Source organism: Hemitrygon akajei, chromosome 2, assembly GCF_048418815.1.
Source record: "Hemitrygon akajei chromosome 2, sHemAka1.3, whole genome shotgun sequence".
Lineage (NCBI taxonomy): Eukaryota > Metazoa > Chordata > Chondrichthyes > Myliobatiformes > Dasyatidae > Hemitrygon > Hemitrygon akajei.
The window spans coordinates 144,112,276-144,138,171 of NC_133125.1; the positions used below are offsets into that span (position 1 = coordinate 144,112,276).

Sequence of the window (25,896 nt, forward strand, 5' to 3'; positions counted from 1 at the left end):
GACTCCCCTGCCCTGGGGAGTGAAACCCTAACTATAACCCTCACTGTGTGGAGGTCCATTGGACGAGGTAGATTAACGAGTCGGCACGAACTGGACGGGCCGAAGGGCGTGTTTCTGTGCCGGAGCGTCCGATGACTTATGAAATGTTGGAATTTTATAAACCTCTATAAGGTTTATAAACCCAGCCGATCCACTCTGTAACCACAGCTCTCCGTCCCCGGCAGCAGATTCTCCTGGAGAACCTCCTCTACACCCTTTCTCTTGACCCACATCTCAGCTGTAGAGTGTTGGGCAGAATTTACACAACACTCCAAGTGTGAATCATCTATGTTTTGACCAACGGTGACACGATGCCCCAGCTTGTACACTTAGGTCTATGACGGCAAGTCTTTGTCCTGCAGTGAAACCACTTTCAGGGAGCTGTGGACTTGAACCCCATGTTCCTCTGTCGATCGCCACCCCAGACTCCCTGATGCACAAAGTACCCTGCAGATGCTGTGGTCAAATCAACACGTACAAACAAGCTGGATGAACTCAGCAGGTCGAGCAGCATGTGGAAATGAGCAGTCAACGTTTCGGGCCCCCGACCTGCTGAGTTCATCCAGCTTGTTTGTACGTGTTGACAAGACCCAACTTCTCTCTTTGAATAAGAGGTTTCTGACGTTGGAATATGTTTGTAAGCTATTGGGGGAGTTCTTCTATGCTAAAACCATTTCTGTTGTTATGCTATTTAAAGTCACATTTAATTTTCAGCTTTTTTCTTGCCTGAGTGATAGTATTTCCTGATTCTTGGTGCTGTCCTGAACAAAAATAATATCTTTGAGTAGAAACAGAGCTCCCTCAGAGTTACTCCTTCTCAGGTGGTATTAGTCTCCTTTGGAAACAGAATGTATACAGATTTTCAAAAATTCCATCACACTTCCCATCACTCAGGATTATCATATTCCAGTGAATCCCTCCACTCTTAATCTGAGAGACCTAGAGCTCAATTTTAATTCCTCTGCATTTGAAATAAAGTGTGTGATTTTTTGATTTATTATACCATACTCAAATTCAGTAGCTTTTTCTTCAGGGAAAAGGCAGAACATATTTGGGATGCCATGAAGTAGAGCAGAATCAGAATCACGTTTAATATCACTGGCATACGTCATGAAATCTGTTGTCTTTGTGGCAGCAGTACTTTGCAATACATTATAATAGAGAAAAAACTGTGATTACAGTAAGTATATATACAGTATTTTAAGTGGTTAAATTAAATAAGTAGTACAAAATAAAAACAAAAAGAAGTAGTGAGGTAGTGTTTGTGGGTTCAATGTCCATTCAGAAATCGATGGCAGAGGGGAAGAAACTGTTCCTGAATCATTGAGTGTGTGCCTTCAGTTAAAAAAAGGGACATTGGTGAGGGAGGGTCGCGCTGTGGGGCCCGTCGCCGAGGGAGGGTCGCGCTGTGGGGCCTGTCGCCGAGGGAGGGTCGCGCTGTGGGGCCCGTCGCCGAGGGAGGGTCGCGCTGTGGGGCCCGTCGCCGAGGGAGGGTCACGCTGTGGGGCCCGTCGCCGAGGGAGGGTCATGCGAGGATGTTTCTGAGTGAGGGTCGCGCTGTGGGGCCCGTCGCCGAGGGAGGGTCGTGCTGTGGGGCCCGTCGCCGAGGGAGGGTCGCGCTGTGGGGCCCATCGCCGAGGGAGGGTCATGCGAGGGTGTTTCTGAGTGAGGGTCGCGCTGTGGGGTGGGGCATTACTGAGTGAGTGTCACCCTGGAGAGGAGGCAAATGATTGGAGAATATTATCTGTGAAGACTTTTGTGCAGAAAGCAAACCGGGATGGTAACTCAAACCACAGTCCGCGACTACACGGGCAGCTCAATAGCCAGGGGTCCAGAAGCAGGAGGAGGTTCTACCAACTCCTTTTGCCTGAAGCTGATGCTAGCTGCCCCATCTGAAACGGATGGCCAGACACTTACCATCATGAAGGAATATCCAATCCATAGGGAATACCAGCCGTTGGGGCAGAGCGGGATTTGAATCGTTTGGCTGTGAACAGCAATCACCATGGCTGAGGCTTCACAGACCGAACATCTGCGGAAGTGCAACAGGACGCAGGTTATTCAGGGTCCAACACCGCTCAGTAACTCTGATCGGAGAAGGCCAGCAGCTGACCCAATCCACACTGAACCCGAACCCACTCCCCACGGTCTTGGCCACGGAGCTCCTGCTAGATTCCCAAAAACAGCCCAACTATTCAAACCTTCCTCTGTAAATGAGAATGTAATCCGCTGTGGAAATTGTCATTGGGTATATTTAAAGCAGAGGTTCAGTAGGTTTTTGATCAGTTAAGGATGTCAGAGGTTAGGGGGTGAAGGCAGGAGTATGGGAAATAAAACAGCCGTGATGAAAGGCTCGATGGGCTGAATGGCCCAATTCTGCTCCTATGTTGTATGGTCCTGTGGTTTAAATACCCAGTGTGCTTCTGCCAGTCTGTTCAGTTGAGCCAGGATTCAGAGGCTGACCTCGTGTTCTGGAGCATTCAGCAAAGAGCAAACTCCAGCCCCATGTGTGAAGCTGCTTCTGTTGGCCATAGCGCTTCTTCAAATGACCAGAGAACGTGAGTGAAGGAGATCGGGAGAAGATGCAGGAGCAGAGGGGAGGGTATTGGAATCGGTTTATTATTGTCACATGTACCAAGATACAGTGAAAATCTTGTCTTACATACTGTTTATACAAATCAAATCATTGATGTAGAATCAGATTAAAAAAACAACAATAATGCAGAATAAAGTGGAAAAGCTCCTTAAAAAAAAGTGTAGTGCAGGTAAGTGGAAAAAGTGCAAGATGAAAAAACAAGGTAGATTGTGAGCTCAGGGGTCTTTGTACCAGAGGTCTGTTCCAGATTCTGACAGCAGTGGGATAGAAGCTGTCCCTGAGCCTGACGGTGCGCGCTTTCTTGGGAGGGGGGAGAGGAGAGAATGTCTGGGGTGGGGGGGGGGGGTCTTTGATTATGTTGCCTGCTTTATTGAGGCAGTAGGATGTGTGGATAGCATCCCTGGAGGGGAGGCTGTTTTTCACGATGCGCTGAGCTGTGCCCACAACTCTCTGCAGTTTCTTGCAGCCACGGGCAGAGCAGTCGCCGTGCCAAGGTGCAAACGCCGTGCCAAGCTGCGAAGCCAACAGGCAGCCTGCTTTCTAAGGTGCTGCTGAGGGTCAATGGGGACATGCCGAATTTCTCGAGCTCCCTGAGGAAGTAAAGGCGTTGGTGAGTTTTCTTGACCTTGATCAATGTGGGAATGGGGAGAGGGGAAGGGGAGGTTGTTTTTTTTTTGTGTAGTGTGTTGCTGGGTTTTTGCACGCTACCTGGAGGGGCAGTTCAAACGGATTCAACAGAAACTTTCATAAGGAGACCAGATGAAAAGATAAAGAGTACGTGTGCGTGGCTGTGGGGAAACAGAAAGGAAGTGGGACTGATGGAAAAGCTTCTTCCAGAACAGGTGCAATGGGCCGAATGGCTGGTGCACCCAGAAGGTCCTGTGAACCCATTTATACCCCCAGTCCCAAAAGAGCTGCAGCCTCACCTGCTGATGAATGACTTTATGGTCTGACCAGTGACAGGAGCCATGCTCATCGGCATTGGCTCCGGCGTGGTCAGCCAGTAGGAGTAGTCGTTTCTCGAAGCGAAGTTGCAGACGTTGTTGATGTTGCAGAAGAGGAAAGGCATGGTGCTGAACCTTCGCAGGCAGCTGCCCGCCGTGCCTGCAGGGCCAGATGTCAGAGTCAGGTCAGGTTGGAGATGTGTGTGTAGAACAGAAAGCCTGCGTGCAAGACGGAGAGCGCGAGCCCGAGATGGAAAGTGCATGCAAGACAAAAGCGCGAGCCCGAGATGGAAAGTGCATGCAAGACAGAAAGCGCAAGCCCGAAATGGAAAGTGTATGCAAGACAAAAGCGCAAGCCCGAGATGGGAAGTGTATGCAAGACAGAAAGCGCAAGCCCGAGATGGAAAGTGTATGCAAGACAAAAGCGCAAGCCCGAGATGGGAAGTGTATGCAAGACGGAAAGCACGAGCCCGAGATGGAAAGTGCATGCAAGACGGAAAGCACGAGCCCGAGATGGAAAGTGCATGCAAAACAAAAGCACAAGCCCGAGATGGAAAGTGCATGCAAAACAAAAGCACGAGCCCGGGATGGAAAGTGTATGCAAGACAAAAGCACGAGCCCGGGATGGAAAGTGTATGCAAGACAAAAGCACGAGCCCGGGATGGAAAGTGTATGCAAGACAAAAGCACGAGCCCGGGATGGAAAGTGTATGCAAGACAAAAGCACGAGCCCGGGATGGAAAGTGTATGCAAGACGGAAAGCGCGAGCCCGAGATGGAAAGTGCATGCAAGACGGAAAGCACGAGCCCGAGATGGAAAGTGTATGCAAGACGGAAAGCACGAGCCCGAGATGGAAAGTGCATGCAAGACGGAAAGCACGAGCCCGAGATGGAAAGTGCATGCAAGACGGAAAGCACGAGCCCGAGATGGAAAGTGCATGCAAGACAAAAGCACGAGCCCGGGATGGAAAGTGTATGCAAGACAAAAGCACGAGCCCGGGATGGAAAGTGTATGCAAGACAAAAGCACGAGCCCGGGATGGAAAGTGTATGCAAGACAAAAGCGCGAGCCCGGGATGGAAAGTGTATGCAAGACAAAAGCACGAGCCCGGGATGGAAAGTGTATGCAAGACAAAAGCACGAGCCCGGGATGGAAAGTGTATGCAAGACAAAAGTGCGAGCCCGGGATGGAAAGTGCATGCAAGACAAAAGCACGAGCCCGGGATGGAAAGTGTATGCAAGACAAAAGCACGAGCCCGGGATGGAAAGTGTATGCAAGACAAAAGCACGAGCCCGGGATGGAAAGTGTATGCAAGACAAAAGCGCGAGCCCGAGATGGAAAGTGTATGCAAGACAAAAGCGCAAGCCCGAGATGGAAAGTGCATGCAAGACAAAAGCACAAGCCCGAGATGGAAAGTGTATGCAAGACAAAAGCGCGAGCCCGGGATGGAAAGTGTATGCAAGACAAAAGCGCGAGCCCGAGATGGAAAGTGTATGCAAGACAAAAGTGCGAGCCCGAGATGGAAAGTGTATGCAAGACAAAAGCGCAAGCCCGAGATGGGAAGTGTATGCAAGACGGAAAGCGCGAGCCCGAGATGGAAAGTGTATGCAAGACAAAAGTGCGAGCCCGGGATGGAAAGTGCATGCAAGACAAAAGCGCGAGCCCGGGATGGAAAGTGTATGCAAGACAAAAGCGCGAGCCCGAGATGGAAAGTGTATGCAAGACAAAAGTGCGAGCCCGGGATGGAAAGTGCATGCAAGACAAAAGCGCGAGCCCGGGATGGAAAGTGCATGCAAGACAAAAGCGCGAGCCCGGGATGGAAAGTGTATGCAAGACAAAAGCGCGAGCCCGAAATGGAAAGTGTATGCAAGACAAAAGCGCAAGCCCGAGATGGGAAGTGTATGCAAGACGGAAAGCGCGAGCCCAAGATGGAAAGTGCATGCAAGACAAAAGCGCGAGCCCGAGATGGAAAGTGTATGCAAGACAAAAGCGCAAGCCCGAGATGGGAAGTGTATGCAAGACGGAAAGCGCGAGCCCAAGATGGAAAGTGCAGGCAAGACGGAAAGCGCGAGCCCAAGATGAAAACTACAGCCAAGCTGGACCAGGCGAGCCTAAGAGGGAAGATATATGCTGGAGCCCTTTGGGCCTCGGTTCCTCACCCAGGTCCTGTCCATGGGCCCTCTCGTTGCCCTGCACATAGAGCAGGGAGAACCCATCATAGATTTTCGACGTTCCATGAGGGCATGTGGGAATATGCGTCGTCTGACTGTGGCGTGTCACAAGGAAGCCGTGGGCGATAGACGGTGGGCCCGGATGTCCCCGAGGGCCTGGTGTTCCCTCCGGACCCCTGGGTCCCGGATTTCCTTTTGGACCTTAGAACAAAGAGAAGCAATGGTCAGGGGAGAGGAGAGGCCACAAACCAGGGCAGTCCCTCTCTGGGTGATCCGAGTGTTGGGAATAGTCAGGAGAGCTGGTAGATGGATGGAGACCCCTTCCATGGTCTATCCATTAGCAGGATGCAGGAGGTCTGGAATTCTGTGTCCCGATGGGAAACTGAAGGACTCCTATGAACCAGGCAGACAGAGTGCTCTGGAGAAAAGACAGGTCAGTGGATCAGCAGAACAGGTTTGAGGGGCTGAGGGGCCTTCGGTTACTGTCTCCCAGTGCCTGGAGTCGATTGTCAAACGCCAAACTAGATTCACCACGAGGAAGGAGGTTTATCAATATGTTGGGTTTTTTACTCCTGAGTTTGTCCCCAAGCACACACCGCAAAGTAGCTCCCTCCAGCCCCGCACCGGTTTGGCCAACACTCCATCCAGCACCCGAAGCTCTCCGTCCACCCACTGTGGGTGCAGCGTGCAAGGTGCACTCCAGGGTATTCCCACAGCACCTCCGAAACCTGCCACTCCTCCCTCCCAGTTGGAAGGACAAGGAGAGCGGGTGCAGGGGAGATCCGCCTTCCGCAGATTTCCCTCTGAGTCGCACGGCACCCCGACGTTCCTCCGTTTCTCCTTGGGAAGGAGGGCGTGAGCTGCTGCCTTGCATCACAACTGTCCTTCTGGTGAAATAATTGCTGCCACGGTGCTGGTGGGGTTGGGCATGGGGAGTTCCCGGATTAAGAATGCTCCCCACCAGCACTGTCAGAAGGGTAGCAGGCAGCAGCTCACTCCTAGGGACAGACTTGCCTGTGCTACCCAGGTATTGAAAGTGAATTTGGATGTAATAACTTTTCCCAAAGGATTCTCCCTGCTCCCTGAATATCCCCATGTAAATTAAAGGACTTCGACTGAGATAGAGGAACCCGAGCAACTATAATTCCCAAAGGTTGGTCAGAGCAAGCAAACCCTCGGCTCATCAGTGGATCTTCCCCTTCCCTCCTGAGCTGTAGGGAGCCCTGGTGGCTCGGGTTAAATGGCAGGGTAGCGTAGCGTAACGCTGTTACAGCAGCAACGACCTGGGTTCAATTCCCTCTTCTGTCTGTGAGGAGTTTGTACTTTCTCCTGGTGACTGCGAGGTTTCCTCCCACACTCAGGTTAATTGGTCGTGTGGGTGTAACAGGGCAGCACGGCCTTGTCAGGCTGGAAGGGCCTGTAACCATGGTGATTCTCTAAATAAAAATGGCAAGTCAAACGTGGATTTTCCCCCACACAGAGACGTCAGGTTGATGATGTACCCAACCAGTGGATGAGATGGAGCTGCAGACCGGAGCTGGTCCTGATGACAAACCATGTAAACCGACGGGCCAATGCCAACATCACAGGACTGGCCAATAAAAATTAAGTTTTTAAGCAAGTCAAGTTTCTTATTCTTGGGAAGGTTATCGCTGGGACAGAGGTGGCCTAGTTAAATGGGAATTGTTTGGGTAGGGTCTGTTCCATGACATCACACATACACAGGAAGTATTGGAAAGGTTCTGTACCTGTTGGTCCGTTTCGTCCACTCTCTCCTTTCTGCCCAGGTCTTCCTTCAAAGCCCGGAGGTCCTACATCACCAGGTTCTCCCGGTGGGCCTGGGAAACCTGAGGGGGCAATACAGTGACCATTGATACTCCCAGTAACCTACAGGAATCATAGAGACTGGGATTGTAACGGTGGGAATAGAATGATCGTCCGCCTTTGCACACAGCTGAACGGATGCCCACAGGTTCACAGGTGAACTGTGGGGCAGTGCACATCACCCCTGTGTACCTCCTGGCCCAGGTAAGTAGCAGGGTCATGCAGTGATTTCCTGCTAATGAGGAGATGGCCCTACACAGAGACACTGAGGAAGCTTGCCACGTAATAGATATTAGACGAAGGAGCGATGCTCTCTTTGTGAGCTTGCTGAAAGATAAGAGACAGCAAGTGGCTTCCAGACACCCCAGGTTCAATACCGACCTCGGGTGTTGTCCGTGTGGAGTTCGCACGTTCTCCCTCTGTGACTGTGTAAAGTTCCTCCAGGTGTTCCACTTTCCTCCCACATTCCAAAGATTATGCCGGTCAGTTGGTTAATTAGCCACCGTAAATTATTCCTAGTGCGTGGGCACTGTGCAGAATCTGTGGGGTAAGTTGGTGGGATTATGGGGAGATTTAAAAAATGGGAATGATGGGTGGTTGGTTTAAGTGGGTAGACGATGGTTGGGCGGACGGGCCAGCTTCCATGCCGAGTGTGTCTGGGACGCAGTGGAAGGAGAGGGTGGACGTTGAAAGGCTGTTCCCTTGGGTCAGGGGGCCAGTCTCAGGGTAAGGGGTCCATATTTACAACAGCTGAGGAGCAATTTCTTCACCCAGGGAGGTGGGAATCCTTCCCAAAGTAAATTTGTTATTAAAGTATATGTCACCATATACTTCATTGGCACGCAGGCATTTACAAGAAAATAAAGAATTACAATTGAATTCATGGGGAAAAACTATACATATTAAAGACTGACAAACAGCCAATGCACTAAATTGTAGAAATAAATAAATAAATAAATAAATAAATGATACCGAGAACACCAGTTGTAGAGTCCCTGGGTAGGGGAATCAGTTCGGAGTTGAGGTGAGTGGAGTTATCCATGCTGCTTCGATAGGCTGATGGTTGAAGGGTGATAACTGTTCCTGAACCTGCTGGTGTGGGACCTAAGGCTCCTGTTCCTCCTGTCTGATGGTGTAGTGAGAAGGGAGAATGGCCTGGATGACGAATGCTGCTTTCTTGTCGCCACTCTCCTTGTAAGGGGTCAATATTTAGCACAGCCGAGAAGCACTCTCTTCGCTCAGCGGGAGGAGAATCTTCGGAACCCTCGGTGCCATTGGTGCTGAGACACCGAGAAGAACAGGTTTCAAGACGCTCAATATCAGGTGACCAAGTTAAAGGTGGAGATCAGTCGAAGGATTGGCCCTGCCCTTGCTGAATGGCAGGTGACGCCCTCTCCTGTGACTTGCAGTCCTTTATCGGTAGACTCCTAACTAATATCCCTCCGGCACCTTGCACTTTTCTTACCTGTGTCACCTTTGCTTCCTAAAAGCCCAGGAGATCCCTTTTCTCCTTTCCATCCTGCTGGTCCGGGCAACCCAGGAAGTCCCTTCACAATCTGTAACGGTCCCTGAGGTCCTGGGGGTCCCGGATTGCCTGCCAATCAAGCAACGTATAGTGAGTGGACTTGTCAGTGTGTGAGGGTCCCAAACAGGGCTTGACATTGAGTGCTGGAGGCGTGTTGATGGGGGGGGGGGGGGGGGCTTACCTTGCTGTCCTGGTGATCCTCTGTCGCCCTGTATGCCGGGTAATCCGGGAGGGCCTGATGAGCCTTTCGACCCTGGAAAGACATTTGTGAGAATGATGCAACTGATAACACAGGCCACTTGGCTCAAACATACCAGGCCTTCTCCTGGTTTTCCCATCTAGATCCATCAGCTTAGCTTCCCTCATACAAACTCTACTCCCTCCTGCCATCTGGGAAAAGGCACCGAAGCATTCGGGCTCTCATGACCAGATTATGTAACAGTTTCTTCCCCCAAGCCATCAGACTCCTCAATACCCAGAGCCTGGACTGACACCAACTTACTGCCCTCTAGACAGACAGACAGGCATACTTTATTGATCCCGAGAGAAATTGGGTTTCGTTACAGTCGCACCAACCAAGAATAGTGTAGAAATATAGCAATATAAAACTATAAATAATTAAATAATAATAAGTAAATTATTCCAAGTGGAAATAAGTCCAGGACCAGCATATTGGCTCAGGGTGTCTGACACTCCAAGGGAGGAGTTGTAAAGTTTGATGGCCACAGGCAGGAATGACTTCCTGTGACGCTCAGTGTTGCATCTCGGTGGAATGAGTCTCTTACTGTGCCTATTGTCTTGTTTATAATGCCTGCACTGTTTTGTGCACTTTATGCAGTCCTGGGTAGGTCTGTAGTCTAGTGTAGTTCTTGTTTCTGTGTTTTTACGTAGTTCAGTGTAGTTTTTGTACTGTGTCATGTAACACCATGGTCCTGAAAAACGTTGTCGCATTTTTACTATGTACTGTACCAGCAGCTATGGTCAAAATGACAATAAAAAGTGACTTGACTTGATTTATTTGTCCACTAGAGTCTAGATTTGTTATTTTTCTTGTAGCTTAACTTTACTGTTCTTATTTATGTATTAATATAATCACCTTGTTTAGCGAATTTTCCAGTAATTAAGGTAGCGTTGGATCTGTATTTTTCTAGAAACTTCCCAGTTTTCAGAAGCTGGTGTCATGCCACTTGAACAGGTTATTTAGGTTAATTGTTAACACTGGAATTTTGTTATCTCAAGTCTGAGTTTGACAGGACCATGACAGTTTTGCCTTTTGTCTTCTCTTAGATCTCGTCTCCTCTTTCTTTGATCTCTATTCTTGTAACACTTAATAAAATCCCATAATCTTGTGCCTCATTCTTGACTTCCGAAGGGCGTTCGTATCACAGAAACAGCAGGATCCAACAAAGTCCGAAGGTCAGTATTGCCTTGGGGGGGGGGGGGGGGTCACCTGTTGGGCCAGGGTCAGCTTGTTGATACCCCTTATGCGAATGGCAGCCAAGAAGATCTGTCTTTGGCTGGTGTGGATCACAGAGCTGTGATTTGTGTTCAGGAGCTGTGGTTGGAGAGTGCCTGTGCAGGAAAGCTGTGGATGTAGCCAACAGCCCTGGTGCACCGGGATCCCTCTCCTTAACCACTGAAAACCCTTCTGTCGGGCTGCAGGAGTTGTGAGTAACTTTCACAAACACAGCATCCTTGCAATGCGCTGTCCACGCTCAGGAAGAGGTCCGGGTTGAGGACGGGAGCCCATTGACTGCCTGGTCCCAGTGTGCATTAGAAGCTGGGTTCAGGGTTACCTGCCCGGCCCACAGCTTTCTGTTGAGTACAGGATGCAAACCCTCAGCTCAGGAGAGGAGTGATGAACAGGGGCACATTCACTCCAGATGTCTGCAGAGTGAGCATTGCCCTGCGGTGGGCAGCGATCAGCAGCAATGCAGCAGAAACTGCCGGTCCAGCTTATTTAGAGCTGGAGTTGGCTCCGTGATGCCACCGAGTGCGGATTGTACAGCCAAGCCCAGTGTCTGATCCCAGCCTGCTGATTGGCTGTACAGCCACACCCAGTGTCTGATCTCAGCCTGCTGATTGGCTGTACAGCCAAGCCCAGTGTCTGATCCCAGCCTGCTGATTGGCTGTACAGCCAAGCCCAGTGTCTGATCCCAGCCTGCTGATTGGCTGTACAGCCAAGCCCAGTGTCTGATCCCAGCCTGCTGATTGGCTGTACAGCTGAGCCCAGTGTCTGATCCCAGCCTGCTGATTGGCTGTACAGCCGAGCCCAGTGTCTGATCCCAGCCTGCTGATAGGTTGTACAGCCGAGCCCAGTGTCTGATCCCAGTCTGCTGATTGGCTGTACAGCCGAGCCCAGTGTCTGATCCCAGCCTGCTGATTGGTTGTACAGCCGAGCCCAGTGTCTGATCCCAGTCTGCTGGTTGGTTGTACAGCCAAGCCCAGTGTCTGATCCCAGTCTGCTGGTTGGTTGTACAGCCGAGCCCAGTGTCTGATCCCAGCCTGCTGATTGGTTGTACAGCCGAGCCCAGTGTCTGATCCCAGTCTGCTGGTTGGTTGTACAGCCGAGCCCAGTGTCTGATCCCAGTCTGCTGATTGGTTGAGGTACTCAGGACATTGGTAGAGGTGAGGACTCACTGAGGTGGGACACTCCGATTCCAACCATGTAGGCCCAATTCCCAACTGCAAGATATTCTGCAAATGGTGAGACTCTTGAGCTGGAGGAACTCTGCAGGCCAGGCAGCATTGATGGAGGGGAATAACTAGCAATGTTTTGCTCCGACACATCAGGAGAGTTGGGCTGAAATGTAGACAGTTTATTCCCCTGCATAGCTGCTGCCTATCTTGCAGAGTTCCTCCAGCATTTTGTTCAATTTCCACCGTGATTCCATGATTCTTCCCCGACCCTGTCGGAGTTTGAGGCCTGGTGTTTGGGGTCCCTGTCACTGGTGAGACCGGAGTTCGGGACCTGGTGTTCCTTATCAGTGTGTCCTGGGATGAGTGCGGAGGATCGAGGCCTGAGGTTGAATTGGAGGTCTGGAAGTTGAGGCCGGTTGGCTGTGTTCCTGAGTCTGCAAGTCCACTGGGGCAGTCCAAAGGCCTAATGTCTGTGAGTTTGAGTGTGAATCTGAGTCCAGTGGAGGCCGGAGACTGAAGAAAACAGCCTGTCCTGGGTGGGAGGGAGGAACAGGCCTTGTTTCGCTGTTTCTGTTTTGTTGAGTTCTGCTGCCCGTTGGCGTAGTGTGTGATGTTGGCGCCGAAACGTGCAGCGAAGCCTCGGCTGTGTTGGTTGTCAATGCAAATGGAACTTTTCACTGCATGCTTCAATGTACATGTGATAAATAAACTGGAACCTTGAACCTCTGTGGGTGCAGAGACTACATCTTAGGCCAAGCCTCAGATTGTATACTGGACCTCTGCTTATCACATGGCCCCCTCCAGCTCATAAACAAAGCTCCATTCAATGGTAGCAACAGTCCTTGACAACAACTAGTTAACTGAGTAGATCAATAACGAACCTTCAAAGCCTGGAACTCCGTGACGCCCTGGGTCTCCCTTTTGTCCCGTGGCTCCAGGGTGCCCAGCGATCCCCTGTGGGAACACCATTCCACACTCACTCACACTGCAGAGACCGTCCATCAGTAACTAATTAGGTTAAGAACCTGAGGGTTGTTTCCCTTGAACGTCATTCCAGTGTCACCTCAGACCCTTCACCAGCATCCTGAATTATACAGAGGGAGGGTGGGAGGGCTGGAAAGGTCGGTGCTCACTATGGCTAGGTCGGCTGGTTAGCAGATGATGAGGGACTTGCTGCCTTTGATTGGCCAATTGTGTAGCTAGCAGGTGATTCACTGACCAGGGGAGTTTTACCCAACCGTTTCTACCCTGCCCAGATCCAAAGGATTGGAGTGCTGTCAGTGTAAAACAAGTTGGACGGGATGATGGGTTTGGACAAGGGTTCCTCTGCAGCTGATGTAATTCCTCCCCATTACAATTGACAGACTGAGTTCCACAAAGCATGCGGCCCAAGATCCCTCTGGGCTCACGTGTCTGTGCTCCTTCATCCCCCCTCATCCCCTGTTACCGTCTGCTTCTACTCTTCCCATCCTCCAAAGTCTCCTGGCCTTCCCTGGGATTTTGTCTGTAAAGGGCGCGGATTAAACAGCGTAACATTGACTTACGGGTGGTCCTTGGAACCCCGTCTCTCCCTTCGGCCCCGGAAAACCTTGGAATCCAGGAGGCCCCAACTCTCCTTTGTCTCCTTTCGACCCAGTCAGTCCTGTCGTTCCCGGGAGCCCTTGTAATCCAGGGTCCCCTGTAAAAGCAAGGTACTCGTCACCTCTTTCCATCTGCACAAGCCTCCCCCCCCTCTGGTTGAGATCACCAGCTCTACACAGAGACAATTCTTTACACCTTCTTCACAAGATCTCAGCCAGCTCTTGTGGCACCAATGTTAGTTTCAGGCATCACGAACTCCAGTCATTAACCGTTAGCCTAGAGGTTCAACGCCAGCACATCATGGCGGGCTATGGAATTCCCAGGACAGGGGTTCACAGTCTGGGAAAGGGAACACGGAGAAAGTAAAAGCATTGGCAGGGCTTGCCCTGATGGAAGTGACGGGGAGGGAGTCAGACAGTTGTGGTGGCACCCACACCAGAACCAGCTCTCGGTTTATCATCTCCTTCCCCTTCTGCCCAGGCACTCGCTTCACCACCAATCTCCAGCGGGAAATGTGTTCCTTCCAGTCTCGGAGGCAGGAATTCAGGGGAAGAGAGGTGGATGTGAGTGAAAGGGATCCAAGGAGTGCCACTGGAGCAGCGCAGATGAAGCCACCCACCAGTCAGTGCCCACAGGCACAACAGGAGTGAAACTCTGGTCTTCAGTTACCCCTCCCACACTGCCACTGTGGGTGAGGCAGTAGTGAGGGAGCATCACTGTGGGGGGAGCACCCTTTATTCGGAATGAAGATAAAAGGCTCCATCATTATCTTTGAGGAAGAGGAGAGATGTTTTGTCTCCTGGACGTATGCCACGAGGCAGATAACCTCTCATCTTTGTGGTTTTGGTTTGAGGAAATTCAGAAGGGAATGTACGCACAAGTGTCGAGAAACCATTGAGGTTGGCTTTGCTGATCGTGGTTTGGATTGTAACTCGGGGCTGTGACCTCCTCGTGTCATGGAACTTCCTGAACTAGCTGGCGCGGAGAGGTTTTCGGAATCCTTATCAAAGACATGGACTTTGCTCGTCTCCAGTGGAAATGTCTTTGGCAGGAGGGTGGTCGCCCAGAGGCCGTGGAGTGGAGGGAGCTGGCAGCAATGCAGCGGGGAGGGGAGTGGTGTTGTGCACTGGGGCGTGCTGCCCAGAAGTGGGTGGGAGCAGATCCAGGAGGAATAACAAAGGGAACAGGTGGAAGACAGGAAAAGCAGCAGCACCGAGGAAACAGAATCGAGAGGCTCGATGGGCCGAATGGCTTCTTTGCCTGCTGTAAGGTTACTTATTTAGAGATGCAGCACGGAACGAGCCACAACACCCACCAACCCACCCATCTGTGCTGACTGCAATGCCGCCGCGTTGCTGAAATGTCAGCCTCATCTCCTCAGCAAATCAGCAGTCTCCTTACCTGGTTGGCCTGGAGTCCCTGGGGCCCCTTTTTCTCCCTTCGGCCCCTCCAGAGCCACGTTCGGCGGGCCAGGGAGTCCCTGGTTACCTGGGAGACCTTGGCTGCCCGGATATCCCTTCTCTCCTTTCCTGCCCGGAACTCCCGGTAACCCAGGGAAGCCCGGCAAGCCAATGTCACCTTTCACACCTACGCAGACAAAAACAAAGAGTCACTGGTGCAGTCCTTACTGGTGGCGGCCCCGTTCTTGCCCAGCGGCTGAAAGCTCCGGGAGGGGACAATCCCTGTGGGAAGTAGCTGGAATTCCCTGCAGAAAAGGGAGATGATTGGACAATTCCATTGTAAATGGTGCCGGGAGATCAGAGTGCTCTTGGTGACTGGGATTAATTTCAACAATTCATTTGTGTCGGGTAACTATTCTCCATCCAGAGAAATGACCCCGTTCTTTTCAGTAAGTGTTGCTGAAGTTCAATTTGCTGCCATTCATGGCAATTTTAAACAGACCCAGCTTAATGAACTGTTTATGTAGACACTTCTCCGAAGAGACAGCACACACAAAATGCTGAAGGAACTCAGCAAGTCAGGCAGAATCTACGGAGGGGATTAAATAGTTACGTTTTGAGCTGAGTCCCTTCATCAGGACTGAAGAGATAGATCGGCTGGTTGAGTGGTGTTGCCACAACAACCTTGTACTCAATGTCAGTAAGTCCAGGGAATTGATGGCGGATTTCAGGAAGGGGAAGTCGGGAGAACACACACCACTCCTCATCGAGGGGGTCGAAGGGTGAGCAGGTTCAGGGTCCTGGGTGCCAACATCTCTGAAGATCTATCCTGGGCCCAACATATTGCAATTACTTAAAAAAAAGGCATGACAACAGCTACATTTCAATAGGAGTTTAAGGAGGTTTGGCATTTCACCAAAGATTGTAGCAAATTGTTCCACGGAGTGGTTGCATCACCATCTGGTATGGAGGGACCACTGCAATGGATTGGAAAAAAAGGCAGGGGGTTGCAAACTCAGTCATCTCCAGCACAGACACTAGTCTCCCCAGCACTGAGGTCGTCTTCAATGGACAAGGCGTCAAGAAGGTGGCATCCATCATTAAAGACTGTCACCAGCCAGGATGTGCTTTCTTCTCTTTACCACTATCAGGGAGCAGGTACAGCAGCCCGAGGACACACACTCAACATTTTAGGGACAGCTTTTCCCTTCTGCCATCAGATCTCTTTTTCACACTACTTCTTTCTTTCTTTTTTTAATCTATTTTTATGTAATGCACTGTACAGCTGCCAGAAAACAACAAATTCAATGACGTACGACAATTATAATGATTCTGATTCTAACTCTGACTTCACCTTTCTCAAGACCAGCACCCGCAGAACCTCTTGTATCTGAGGAGACACCCGTCTGGGGTTACTGCAAATGGTCGGCTCACTGATCCACACTCAGCAGGAAACTCTGGAGTGTGCCAGGGAAATGGAGGGAGAAGTGAGATGTGAAGGCAGGTGGTACCAGTGCTGAAAGAGGTGAATCATGAAAAGCTCCACTTACCCTTTGGGCCAGGATGTCCGGGTTGTCCAGGCATGTCTCTTCCCGGTAGACCTGGAAATTCGCGAGCACAAAGTGGATTGAGACACAGGCATACCCCTTACAGGACTGTAAGAAGCCAGCGGTGACTGATCACAGCTGGGCATTTGTACTGTGACACTGACCAGCCATTAACAGCCCATTGTCTGGATCGTAAGAGCTGGGCACAAAATTTCAGCACACAGCCTGTTGCGGCTGTTGGGAGCTGGGACAAAGGAGCTGACCTGGGAGATGTCAGCGTTTAGAAGGAAGTAGGAATTCTCTGAACTCGCAACTGTTTTCTTCCCAGAATAACCCATTAATTTCACAGGAATTCATCTAACTGAAAGAAGTCTGCTCCATCTGCTTGTCCTCATGTTTTGTACGCACCCTCTCCAGAACTTTCTTTCTCATGTGAGCAGCAGGTCTTACTTACATACAGACAGATGAATCAACCCGTCCTCCCTCCCTGTCCAACCTGGAAACCTTTCATCCCCTTGCTTATCAAAAAGTCCACCCTCCTCCATCTTAAAGTTGGTCATTAACCCTCCTTCCACAGCCCTTGGAGGAAGAGGGTTCCAAAGACATAAATTTGAAACAAAAAAAAATACCCTTCTCATCTTAAATTGGTAGCCCTACGTTTTAAACCATGACCCCTTGTTCCAGATTCTCACACAAGTGGAAACATCATTTCCACACCCACTGTGCTATGACCCTCCTCAGCCTTCTATGTTTCTACAAGGTCCCTTCTCAGTTCTCTAATGTGCAGATACGTGCCTGGTCGCTCGCTCGACACTTTCCTCTGTTCCAGAAATTAGTCTAATGTTTCCAGCCCTTTCTGTTTTTGTTTCAGATTTCCAGAATCAGCAATATTTTGATTTCTGTTAGTTTGATAAGCTCTTTCTGAACTGCTTCCAAAGCATTAACATGCTTCCTTAGATACAAAGACCAACAGTGTACCCTCCAATCTAGATGTGGTCACATGAATGGAAACTGGAGTATAATAATTCATTATTATAGTGAACCACACACTCCCCACTGATGTGTCCAGTTCCTCCCACAACAAGCTTCCCGAGTTGCAGCACCTTCTTTCGCACATTGTGCACACGAGGACACCTTCTTTTGCACATTGTGCACACGAGGACACCTTCTTTCGCACATTGTGCACACGAGGACACCTTCTTTCGCACATTGTGCACACGAGGACACCTTCTTTCGCACATTGTGCACACGAGGACACCTTCTTTCGCACATTGTGCACACGAGGACACCTTCTTTTGCACATGTTGCACACGAGGACATAGGGTACCTCTGCAACCTTTCATTCTTCAAATGCCCAATCACAAACACAGCACACACCCACACCCTGCACCGTGCTCTCCTACCTGGATTGCCTTTCTCCCCTATGACACCGGGTATTCCATCATGGCCTCGTAAGCCTTTGTCTCCAGGAGACCCAGGGGGTCCTGGAGTCCCCGTGGGACCTACAGCAAAACAAGGGATGAACGAGCAACATGGCAATCAGTCCTTGTAGATCCCAACATTGCATCCTTCTTTCTTCTGGAATTACCCATGCATACTGGGCAAGATCACCCCCTGTAGTAATTCCTTGTCAGGTACTCTGTATTGACCACCATGGTTACTATCTGTGTGCATATTGTTCCAGAGGAGATTGGTGGTCATTAGCTGTGGGAAACATCATGAACCAGTTCTCATTCCCAGGCACTGGATTGTGCAGGAGAAGTTTTCCTGAAGGAATGCAGATGGGGTTACTTACACACCTGATTGAGGTCAGCTGAGTAACGAGTGGGGTCACATGATCTGATTCCTGATCAGTTCCCAAGGAAGTGCACCTGGGTCTGTTTGCCCTGAGACAAGGTATGAGGGCCACCTCTCCTCGTCTTTCTGAGGCTGCTTTGTTTCAGAGAGATTACTTGAGGAGCAATAGGAAGCCACTTCACTCACAAGCCAGTTCCAACATTCATCCAAGCAATGGTCCAACTCCACACTGGCGCAGAGTGGACCAAGGTCGGAGAGTGGAACGCAAACCACGCCAACAGCCGGAGCACGGGGAGGAGAGTGAACCAGGGTCAGGGTGGAAGCATAGGCATGGACAAGATGGCCAGAGTGGCCTGCTTCGGAGCTGTGTGTAATTCAGCACAGATGGGAGGAAGGTTCTGGTTGGAGATATGGTGACCTACCTGGTAGTCCTGGGCTTCCGGCAAAGCCTGGTTCACCCATGTGTCCAACGTCACCTTTGGTGCCGGATGGTCCTGGATTACCTGGGGAGTGATGGTACTCAGTCAGGACCTGTCTCTATTCAGAGCCACACACCTGTCACTTCACCCAACCATGCCATTAGCTTTTTCAGATCTTTTTGTTGCATTATAATCAGTTAAATGAACATATCAATAATAACAATATCAAGAGAAGAGGATTACAATAATAGCTATAACACATAGAAACATCAGTTCCAAATATCATATCCAGACATGTCCACCCGATCTCTTGATAATTGAAACAGGAAAAAGTTCAAAAGGTTTGTTCAGAAGAAAAGAAACTAAAAAAAAACCCAAAACTCCCTTAAACTAAACTGAAAACAAAACAATAAAAACTGGGCTGCCATAATTTGTTAATTATAATTATTCTGTCCTTGACTCCGTTCCTCCTTCCATAAATGGTTAAGTATTAGGTAAAAGGATTTTTAAAAAAATCGACTTAAGTCCTATGTATGGAAATATTGAATAAAATACTCCCAAGTTTCCTCAAACTTAATCAGGGAATTAACCGTGCCACTCCCAATTTTTTCTAGGTTTAAACAAGCTATAGTTTGAGAGAACCATTGAAGTGTAGTAGGGGGATCAACATCTTTCTATTTAAATAAAATGGATCTTCTGGCCATCAGCGTAACAAATGCTGTCAAATGGCAGGCTGAAGATGATAAATAACTAGAATCAATAATTGGTCATCCAAAAATTGCAGTAATAGGATGGAGTTGTAAATCAATATGTAAAACTGCTGAAACAATATCAAAGATGTCTTTCCAATATTTTTTTCAAAAGAGGGCAGGACCAAAACATATGGGTTAAAGAAGCAACCTCAGAGTTACATCTGTCACATGTAGGGTTTATATGGGAATAAAAACAGGCTAGTTTGTTATATGCAGATGACTTCTTATTATATTTTTCTAATCCAGAGAAATCCCTTCCTTCAGTAATATCATTACTTGCTCAATTTAGTAGCTTTTCTGGTTATAAATTGAATTTTGATAAGAGTGAGTTATTCTCATTAAATACGCAAACTTTAATTTACAGAAGTTTTCCATTTAGATTGGCTACAGATTACTTTGTGTATTTAGGGGTTAAAATTACTAAGAAACATCAGGACCTAGTTAAGGCTAATTTCTTACCTTTAATCGATCATATTAAACAATTATTAACTAAATGGTCTCTGATGTCCTTATCATTAGTTGGCCAAATCAATGCTGTTAAGATGATAGTTTTACCTAAGTTTCTTAATTTATTTCAGATAGTACCAGTTTTTATTCCTAAATCCTTTTTTGATATTATTGATTCCAAAATTTCTTCATATATATCGGCAGGGTAAAAATCCAAGGTTGAGTAAGAAATATTTACAGAAATCCAAAAAGGATGGTGGTTTGGCGATGCTGAACTTTAGATTTTACTACTGGGCAATTAATATCCGAAATTTAATCTTTTGGATCCAAGAGTTAGATAAAACCCAAAGACCAAGGTTGTTGAATCTTGAATGTGAGTCTGTGCAAGGATTTTCATTCGCATCTATCTTAGGGGCTTCACTCCCCTTTGCATTTACTAAATTGAATAAACAAATTACTAATACCAATTACCAATAATTAAATATACAATACAATATATGGTTCCAATTTCATAAATTTCTTGATTTGAATAAATTTACCATTTCTAGCCCTATTTTATTTAATTTTTTTTTTAACCATCCAGAATTGATCAAGCCTTTCTTCTTTGGAAAATGAAAGGAATAAACTGTTCTCGTGATTTATTTATGGATAACTGTTTTATGTCTTTTGAACAGTTATCTAATAAATACAGTTTGCCTGGATCGCACTTTATTAGATATCTACAGATTAGAAATTTTTTGAATGTTATTTTGCCTACCTTTCCGATGTCATATCAAGCTGAAATTATGGAAAAATTTTTAAGTTTAAATCCCTTACAAAAGAGTGTAATAGTAACTATCTACGATTTGATCATGAAAATCCCTTCAGGTATATCTGATAAAATAAAGAATGAATGGGAACGAGAACTTAAAGAAAATATATCCATAGAAGAATGGGAAAAGATTCTTAAATTAGTCAATACTTCTTCAATGTGTGCTAGACATACTTTAATACAATTTAAAGTGGTTCATAGAACATATATGTCATGTCATTAGCTCACCTGGGATTCCTGGCACTCCTGGACTCCCCTTTGGACCTGTTGGCCCCAGTGCACCTGTCAACCCCGGAAAACCGGGATTGCCTATTGGTCCGGGTTCACCCGGAAAACCCGGCAAACCTGGATCTCCCTGCACACACAACAGCATCCGGTCAATGGCATCTACATTAATGTTGGAGATCACGGAGCGCGGTGGAGATGGGTGGTGAGGAGACGGCGGAGGGAATTGATGAGGGTATTGCAGGGAAGAGAGGGGAGTCAGAGGGAGATGGAGGGGTTTGGGGGGAAGTTAGAGAGGATTGGTGAGGGGGTAAAGAGGTCGCTGAAGGGGTGGAGGGTTGAGGGTCAGAGGTTGAGGCATTCTGTAAAGAGCAGTTGGTGAGGGACCATAAGACATAGGAGCAGTATTATAGGCCATTCCACACATTGAGTCTGCTTTGCCATTTGATCGTGGCTGATTTATAACTCCTTTCAACCCCATTCTTCCGCTTTCTTCCCATAATTCTTGACACTCTTACTAACAAGAATTTACCAACCCTTGAATAAATATACCCAATGACTTGGACTCCACAGCCATCTATGGCAATGATTTCCACAGATTTATCACCCTTTGGCTAAAGAAATTCCTCTCATTTTTGTTCTAAAGGAACATCCTTCTGTTCTGAGGCTGTACTCTCTGGTCCTAGACTCCCCCACTATTGAAAACATCCTCTCCATGTCCACTCTATCAAGGCCCTTCAATATTAGGTAGGTTTCAGTGAGATACCCCCTCATTCTTCTGAACGCCAATGGGTACAGGTCCAGTAACATCAAACACTCCTAATATATTAAGCCTTTCATTTCCAGGATAATTCTTATAAACTTCGTCTGGACCCTCTCCAATACCAGCACATCATTTCCTAGATATGGATCCCAAATCTGCTCACAATACTCCATATGTGATCTGACCAATCCCTTATGAAGCCTCAACATTACATCCACACTTTTACATTCTGATCCTCAGGAAATGAAGGCTAACATTGCATTTGCAATTAATTCTGACTACAGGGCGGCGAGGTGGAAGTACGCCTCTACCAAAGGGAGGTGTAGGTGCTCCCTCCTGCTGCTAGCCTGCAGGTCACCCTTGGGTAGGGTGTAGCACCTGCTTAGCCTCCCAGTCAGGGTCACTTGAAGCCACGCATGGGAGCAGATGGTGGATGGTTGTATGAGCAGCTGGTTCATGTCACAATTCCTGATTATGCACCCACTGGCGCCAGGCAGACAATCTCTGAAGAGTATTGATAATGGCTGGGGTCACTGTCTTGAAAGGACACTGCCCAGAAGAAGGCAATGGCAAGCCACTTCTGTAGAAATATTTGCCAAGAATAATCTTGGTCATGTAGACCATGGTCGCCCATGTCATCCAGACGAGGCCCATGATGATGATGATGACGACTGGCTCAGTCTGCAAGTGATCCTTTAGGGAATCCTGCACAGGGAGGAGGAGGAGATGGTGGCACGACGCAGCACGCGCGGCCTCTCTGGAGATTGACATCTGTTACTTGTTAAGTAGGGATCCGTGCACAATCCTGATGGAGACAGACGTGAAAGCGTGGAGGAACATCTGGAGACAGACGGAGAGCGTGGAGGAACATCTGGAGACAGACGGAGAGCGTGGAGGAACATCTGGAGGAACTTCTGAAATGCCCACTTCGCTGCCGCTGCTACTGTGCGGTCCGGAATCTCCGGAGGAGATGGCCTCCGAGACCTCGGCTTTGCTTGTTTCGGTGGCCGGGATGAGGTTGAAGGTTCTCGGCAGAGGATGGCGCTCGGGAGGCGGTATCGGAGGGGTGGTCGGAGGCTCGAAGTTTTCGGATGGACTCAGAGTCTGCTGTCGTCGGGTACTTCCGAGGCATTAGCTGTCAGTGCCTGGAGGTTTATCGCAGGGAGAGTTTCTCCTTTTGCTGCCTGACAGCGAGACTATCGAGGTTGATCGGGACTTGAGACTTTTTTTTACCGTGCCCATGGTCTGATTTTATCAAATTATGGTATTGCTTTGCACTGCTGTAACTACGTGTTATAATTATGTGGTTTGTCAGTGGGAGTCTTTGGTTTGTCCTGTTTTTATTTTGTGATATCACTCTGGAGGAACATTGTATCATCTCTTAATACATGCATGCATTTCTAAATGACAATAAACGAGGACTGAGTGTCCTCATAATCTAAAAACAAGGACTCCTAAGTCCCTTTGCTCCTCAGATTTCTGAATTCGCTCTCCATATAGAAAATAGTCTTTGGCTTTATTCCTTCTACCAAATGCATGATCATACACTTCCCTGCACAGTATTCCATCTGTCACCTCCCATTCTCCTAACCTGTCTAAGCCCTTCTGTCGTCTTGCTGTTTGATCAACACTATGTTTGTGAGGATAGTGGTTCGAGGTGGGGTGGTAGGTTGGTGAGGGGTATGTGGAGGGGGGTTGGAAGGTTGAGCTGGGTTGGAGTTAGGGGCAGGAGAATGGTGAGGTGCTCTGTTCTGACAGTGGGGATTCTCTGCCACGGTGGGGCTGGAGTTCTGGAGTTGGCACTGAGGTTAGATTTGCCCGGTGTTATCCTGGGTACTGGGGGCAGTGCCAGTGTGCAGTGCTGGTTGGTTCCAGCGGAGTCAATTGAAACCAATCAGAGATGACTGGGCAGTACCCCAGGCCATTCAGATTCCAGCCTACTGCCACCCTGTGGAATGCCCACTTGGGGCTGTGTTCACTGCCTGGCACCCCAACAGGGAGCAGTACTCACTCCCATGTCCTCCACCAGACGATTTGCTGTGTAATTACTCCCTTCCACACTGGGGATGATGGTGATGGCCCTAATGCTGCCCTGGGCTCCCACCTACGTCGGCCACTGTCCCTCACAACCCTCTGACGGCTCTCTCGCGTCACCCGCCATACTCACCTTCTGACCCTGCTCACCCGGGAGGCCGTACCCCGGTGGGCCGGAGTCTCCCTTTACACCTTTCTGACCAGCCCTCCCAGCAAATCCAGGGAGTCCTCGTTGTCCTGGGGAGCCTGGCTGGCCGGGAGGTCCGGAGGCACCTGGGAAGGGAAAGCCAAGACCTCAGCGTCCAAACACACCCGAAGCCCAGGAACCCCGCACGCCCTCCTCGCACGGTCCCCCGCTCTGCGCAGACATGGTGGTACTGGGAGAGCACCACACTGTGGAGGGGTTATATCGAGGGAGGGTCACGTTGCGGGAGGAGCGGTACTGAGGAAGGGACAGTGATGAAGGAAGGTCACACCGAGGAGGGAGCATTGCACAGTGACCGGAGAGCAAGAGGGAGCCTCAGACTGTGGATGTCAATGCACAGACTTACCTGGTAAGCCCATCTCCCCGATGTGTCCTTTCTCTCCCGGGACGCCCGTGCTTCCTGGTTTTCCTGGGAATCCAGGATCACCCGCTGGCCCTGCACGAGAGAGATTCTAGTTACTTCCAGCTCTGTTCCATTCCTCTCACTCCCTCTGGACTGCCTCTGCATTGCATCCCCAACCAGGACCTGCAGATGGGGGCTGGGTAACTGATGTCTGCGTCCTCAGGGACAGAGACACAAACACTGCCTTTCCCTCCCCACCACAGTCACCCCTCTACCCACCAGGGCATCCTGAAGTGAATAGCCATGGAGAAACAGTCCAGCTCTCTCTCTTTCTATCCTCCAACCCTTCTATTCACCCCCTCTCTCTTTCCCTCCACCACTCTCCCCCCAACACCTGCCTCTTAGTTCTCATTCCTGTATGCAGAGTCCTCAGTGTTATCCCGCAGGTGAGTCTACTACATCCTTGGAACAAGACCGGAGTTCGCTGATGCTGGGACCAAGCCTAAATGCACCATTTCAGATTGGTGTAGCTGGTAGGGCAGTGGTGGCGAACCTATGGCACGTGTGCCCAAGGTGGCACCCACAAAAACTTTGATGGCATGCAGTGTCATCCGTCAATTTTTTTAAACCCCACCCACAATAAAAAAGGCACATAATGATTAACTTTACTACCAAATGAAGCAGCAAATGCTTTGCTTTTAAACAATCCAAAAACGGTTTTCGCAGGAAATATCTCTTGCTGACTTGGCATCAGCTAGGCAGGTCGGAGAACATGTGGCGTTGGATGAGATGTTTTGAAGCTCTCGCAGACCTGGTGTACGTATCAGTATTTGAATAGTAAACAGTCAGGCCAATTGGCATTGGCTCCATAGAAACATAGAAAATAGGTGCAGGAGTAGGCCATTCGGCCCTTCGAGCCTGCACCACCATTCAGTATGATCATGGCTGATCATCCAACTCAGAACCCTGTACCTGCTTTCTCTCCATACCCCCTGATCCCTTTAGCCACAAGGGCCACATCTAATTTCCTCTTAAATATAGCCAATGAACCGGCCTCAACTGTTTCCTGTGGCAGAGAATTCCACAGATTCACCACTCTCTGCGTGAAGAAGTTCTTCCTCATCTCGGTCCTAAAAGGCTTCCCCTTTATCCTTAAACTGTGACCCCTCGTTCTGGACTTCCCCAACATAGGAATCAATCTTCCTGCATCTAGCCTGTCCAATCCCTTTAGAATTTTATACGTTTCAATAAGATCCCCCCTCAATCTTCTAAATTCCAGTGAGTATAAGCCTAGTCGATCCAGTCTTTCTTCATATGAAAGTCCTGCCATCCCAGGAATCAATCTGGTGAACCTTCTCTGTACTCCCTCTATGGCAAGAATGTCTTTCCTCAGATTAGGGGACCAAAACTGCACACAATATTCTAGGTGCGGTCTCACCAAGGCCTTGTACAACTGCAGTAGAACCTCCCTGCTCCTGTACTCAAATATATATACACTCTGCTTATATTTCACTCCTCTGTCATTTGTGAGGCAACACTGGATTTTCAGTGATAACTATGTTCAATACAAGTATGTAGTTTAGTGCTCCATCAATGTTCATACGGCCTTGTTTTCAGTGAGGAACCTGGTCATTGAGTTATAGGAGTAGACTTACTGAGGAAACTAGTGCTAAATGTACAGCTCTCAAACAACCAGATATGACATATTCACCATCATTATTGCAGCAACATAAGTATCAGCGAAAGTTTTTAAAATAATGTTCCTTTTCTTGATTTTTTTATGAATACGCAAAGCCTGTAATTTTACTTTAATCTTTCTTAAGTTATACAGTATA

General features: G+C 48.8%; 1 protein-coding gene across 1 annotated transcript in view; it reads right to left on the minus strand.

Moving 5' to 3' along the window:
- Positions 1–25,896, minus strand: part of LOC140716356 (uncharacterized) — a 66,303-nt gene that overhangs the window by 3,802 nt on the left and 36,605 nt on the right. Inside the window, exons 24-38 of the mRNA XM_073029009.1 lie at positions 24,065–24,154; positions 23,647–23,786; positions 20,720–20,846; positions 18,485–18,565; positions 17,669–17,767; positions 16,269–16,319; positions 14,720–14,905; positions 13,282–13,415; positions 12,619–12,691; positions 9,279–9,350; positions 9,038–9,166; positions 7,497–7,595; positions 5,737–5,949; positions 3,562–3,739; positions 1,957–2,071 (exon numbers count right to left, since the gene is read on the minus strand). Coding sequence (XP_072885110.1) covers positions 1,957–2,071; positions 3,562–3,739; positions 5,737–5,949; positions 7,497–7,595; positions 9,038–9,166; positions 9,279–9,350; positions 12,619–12,691; positions 13,282–13,415; positions 14,720–14,905; positions 16,269–16,319; positions 17,669–17,767; positions 18,485–18,565; positions 20,720–20,846; positions 23,647–23,786; positions 24,065–24,154 — 1,787 coding nt within the window. The remainder of the gene's footprint in view (positions 1–1,956; positions 2,072–3,561; positions 3,740–5,736; positions 5,950–7,496; positions 7,596–9,037; positions 9,167–9,278; positions 9,351–12,618; positions 12,692–13,281; positions 13,416–14,719; positions 14,906–16,268; positions 16,320–17,668; positions 17,768–18,484; positions 18,566–20,719; positions 20,847–23,646; positions 23,787–24,064; positions 24,155–25,896) is intronic.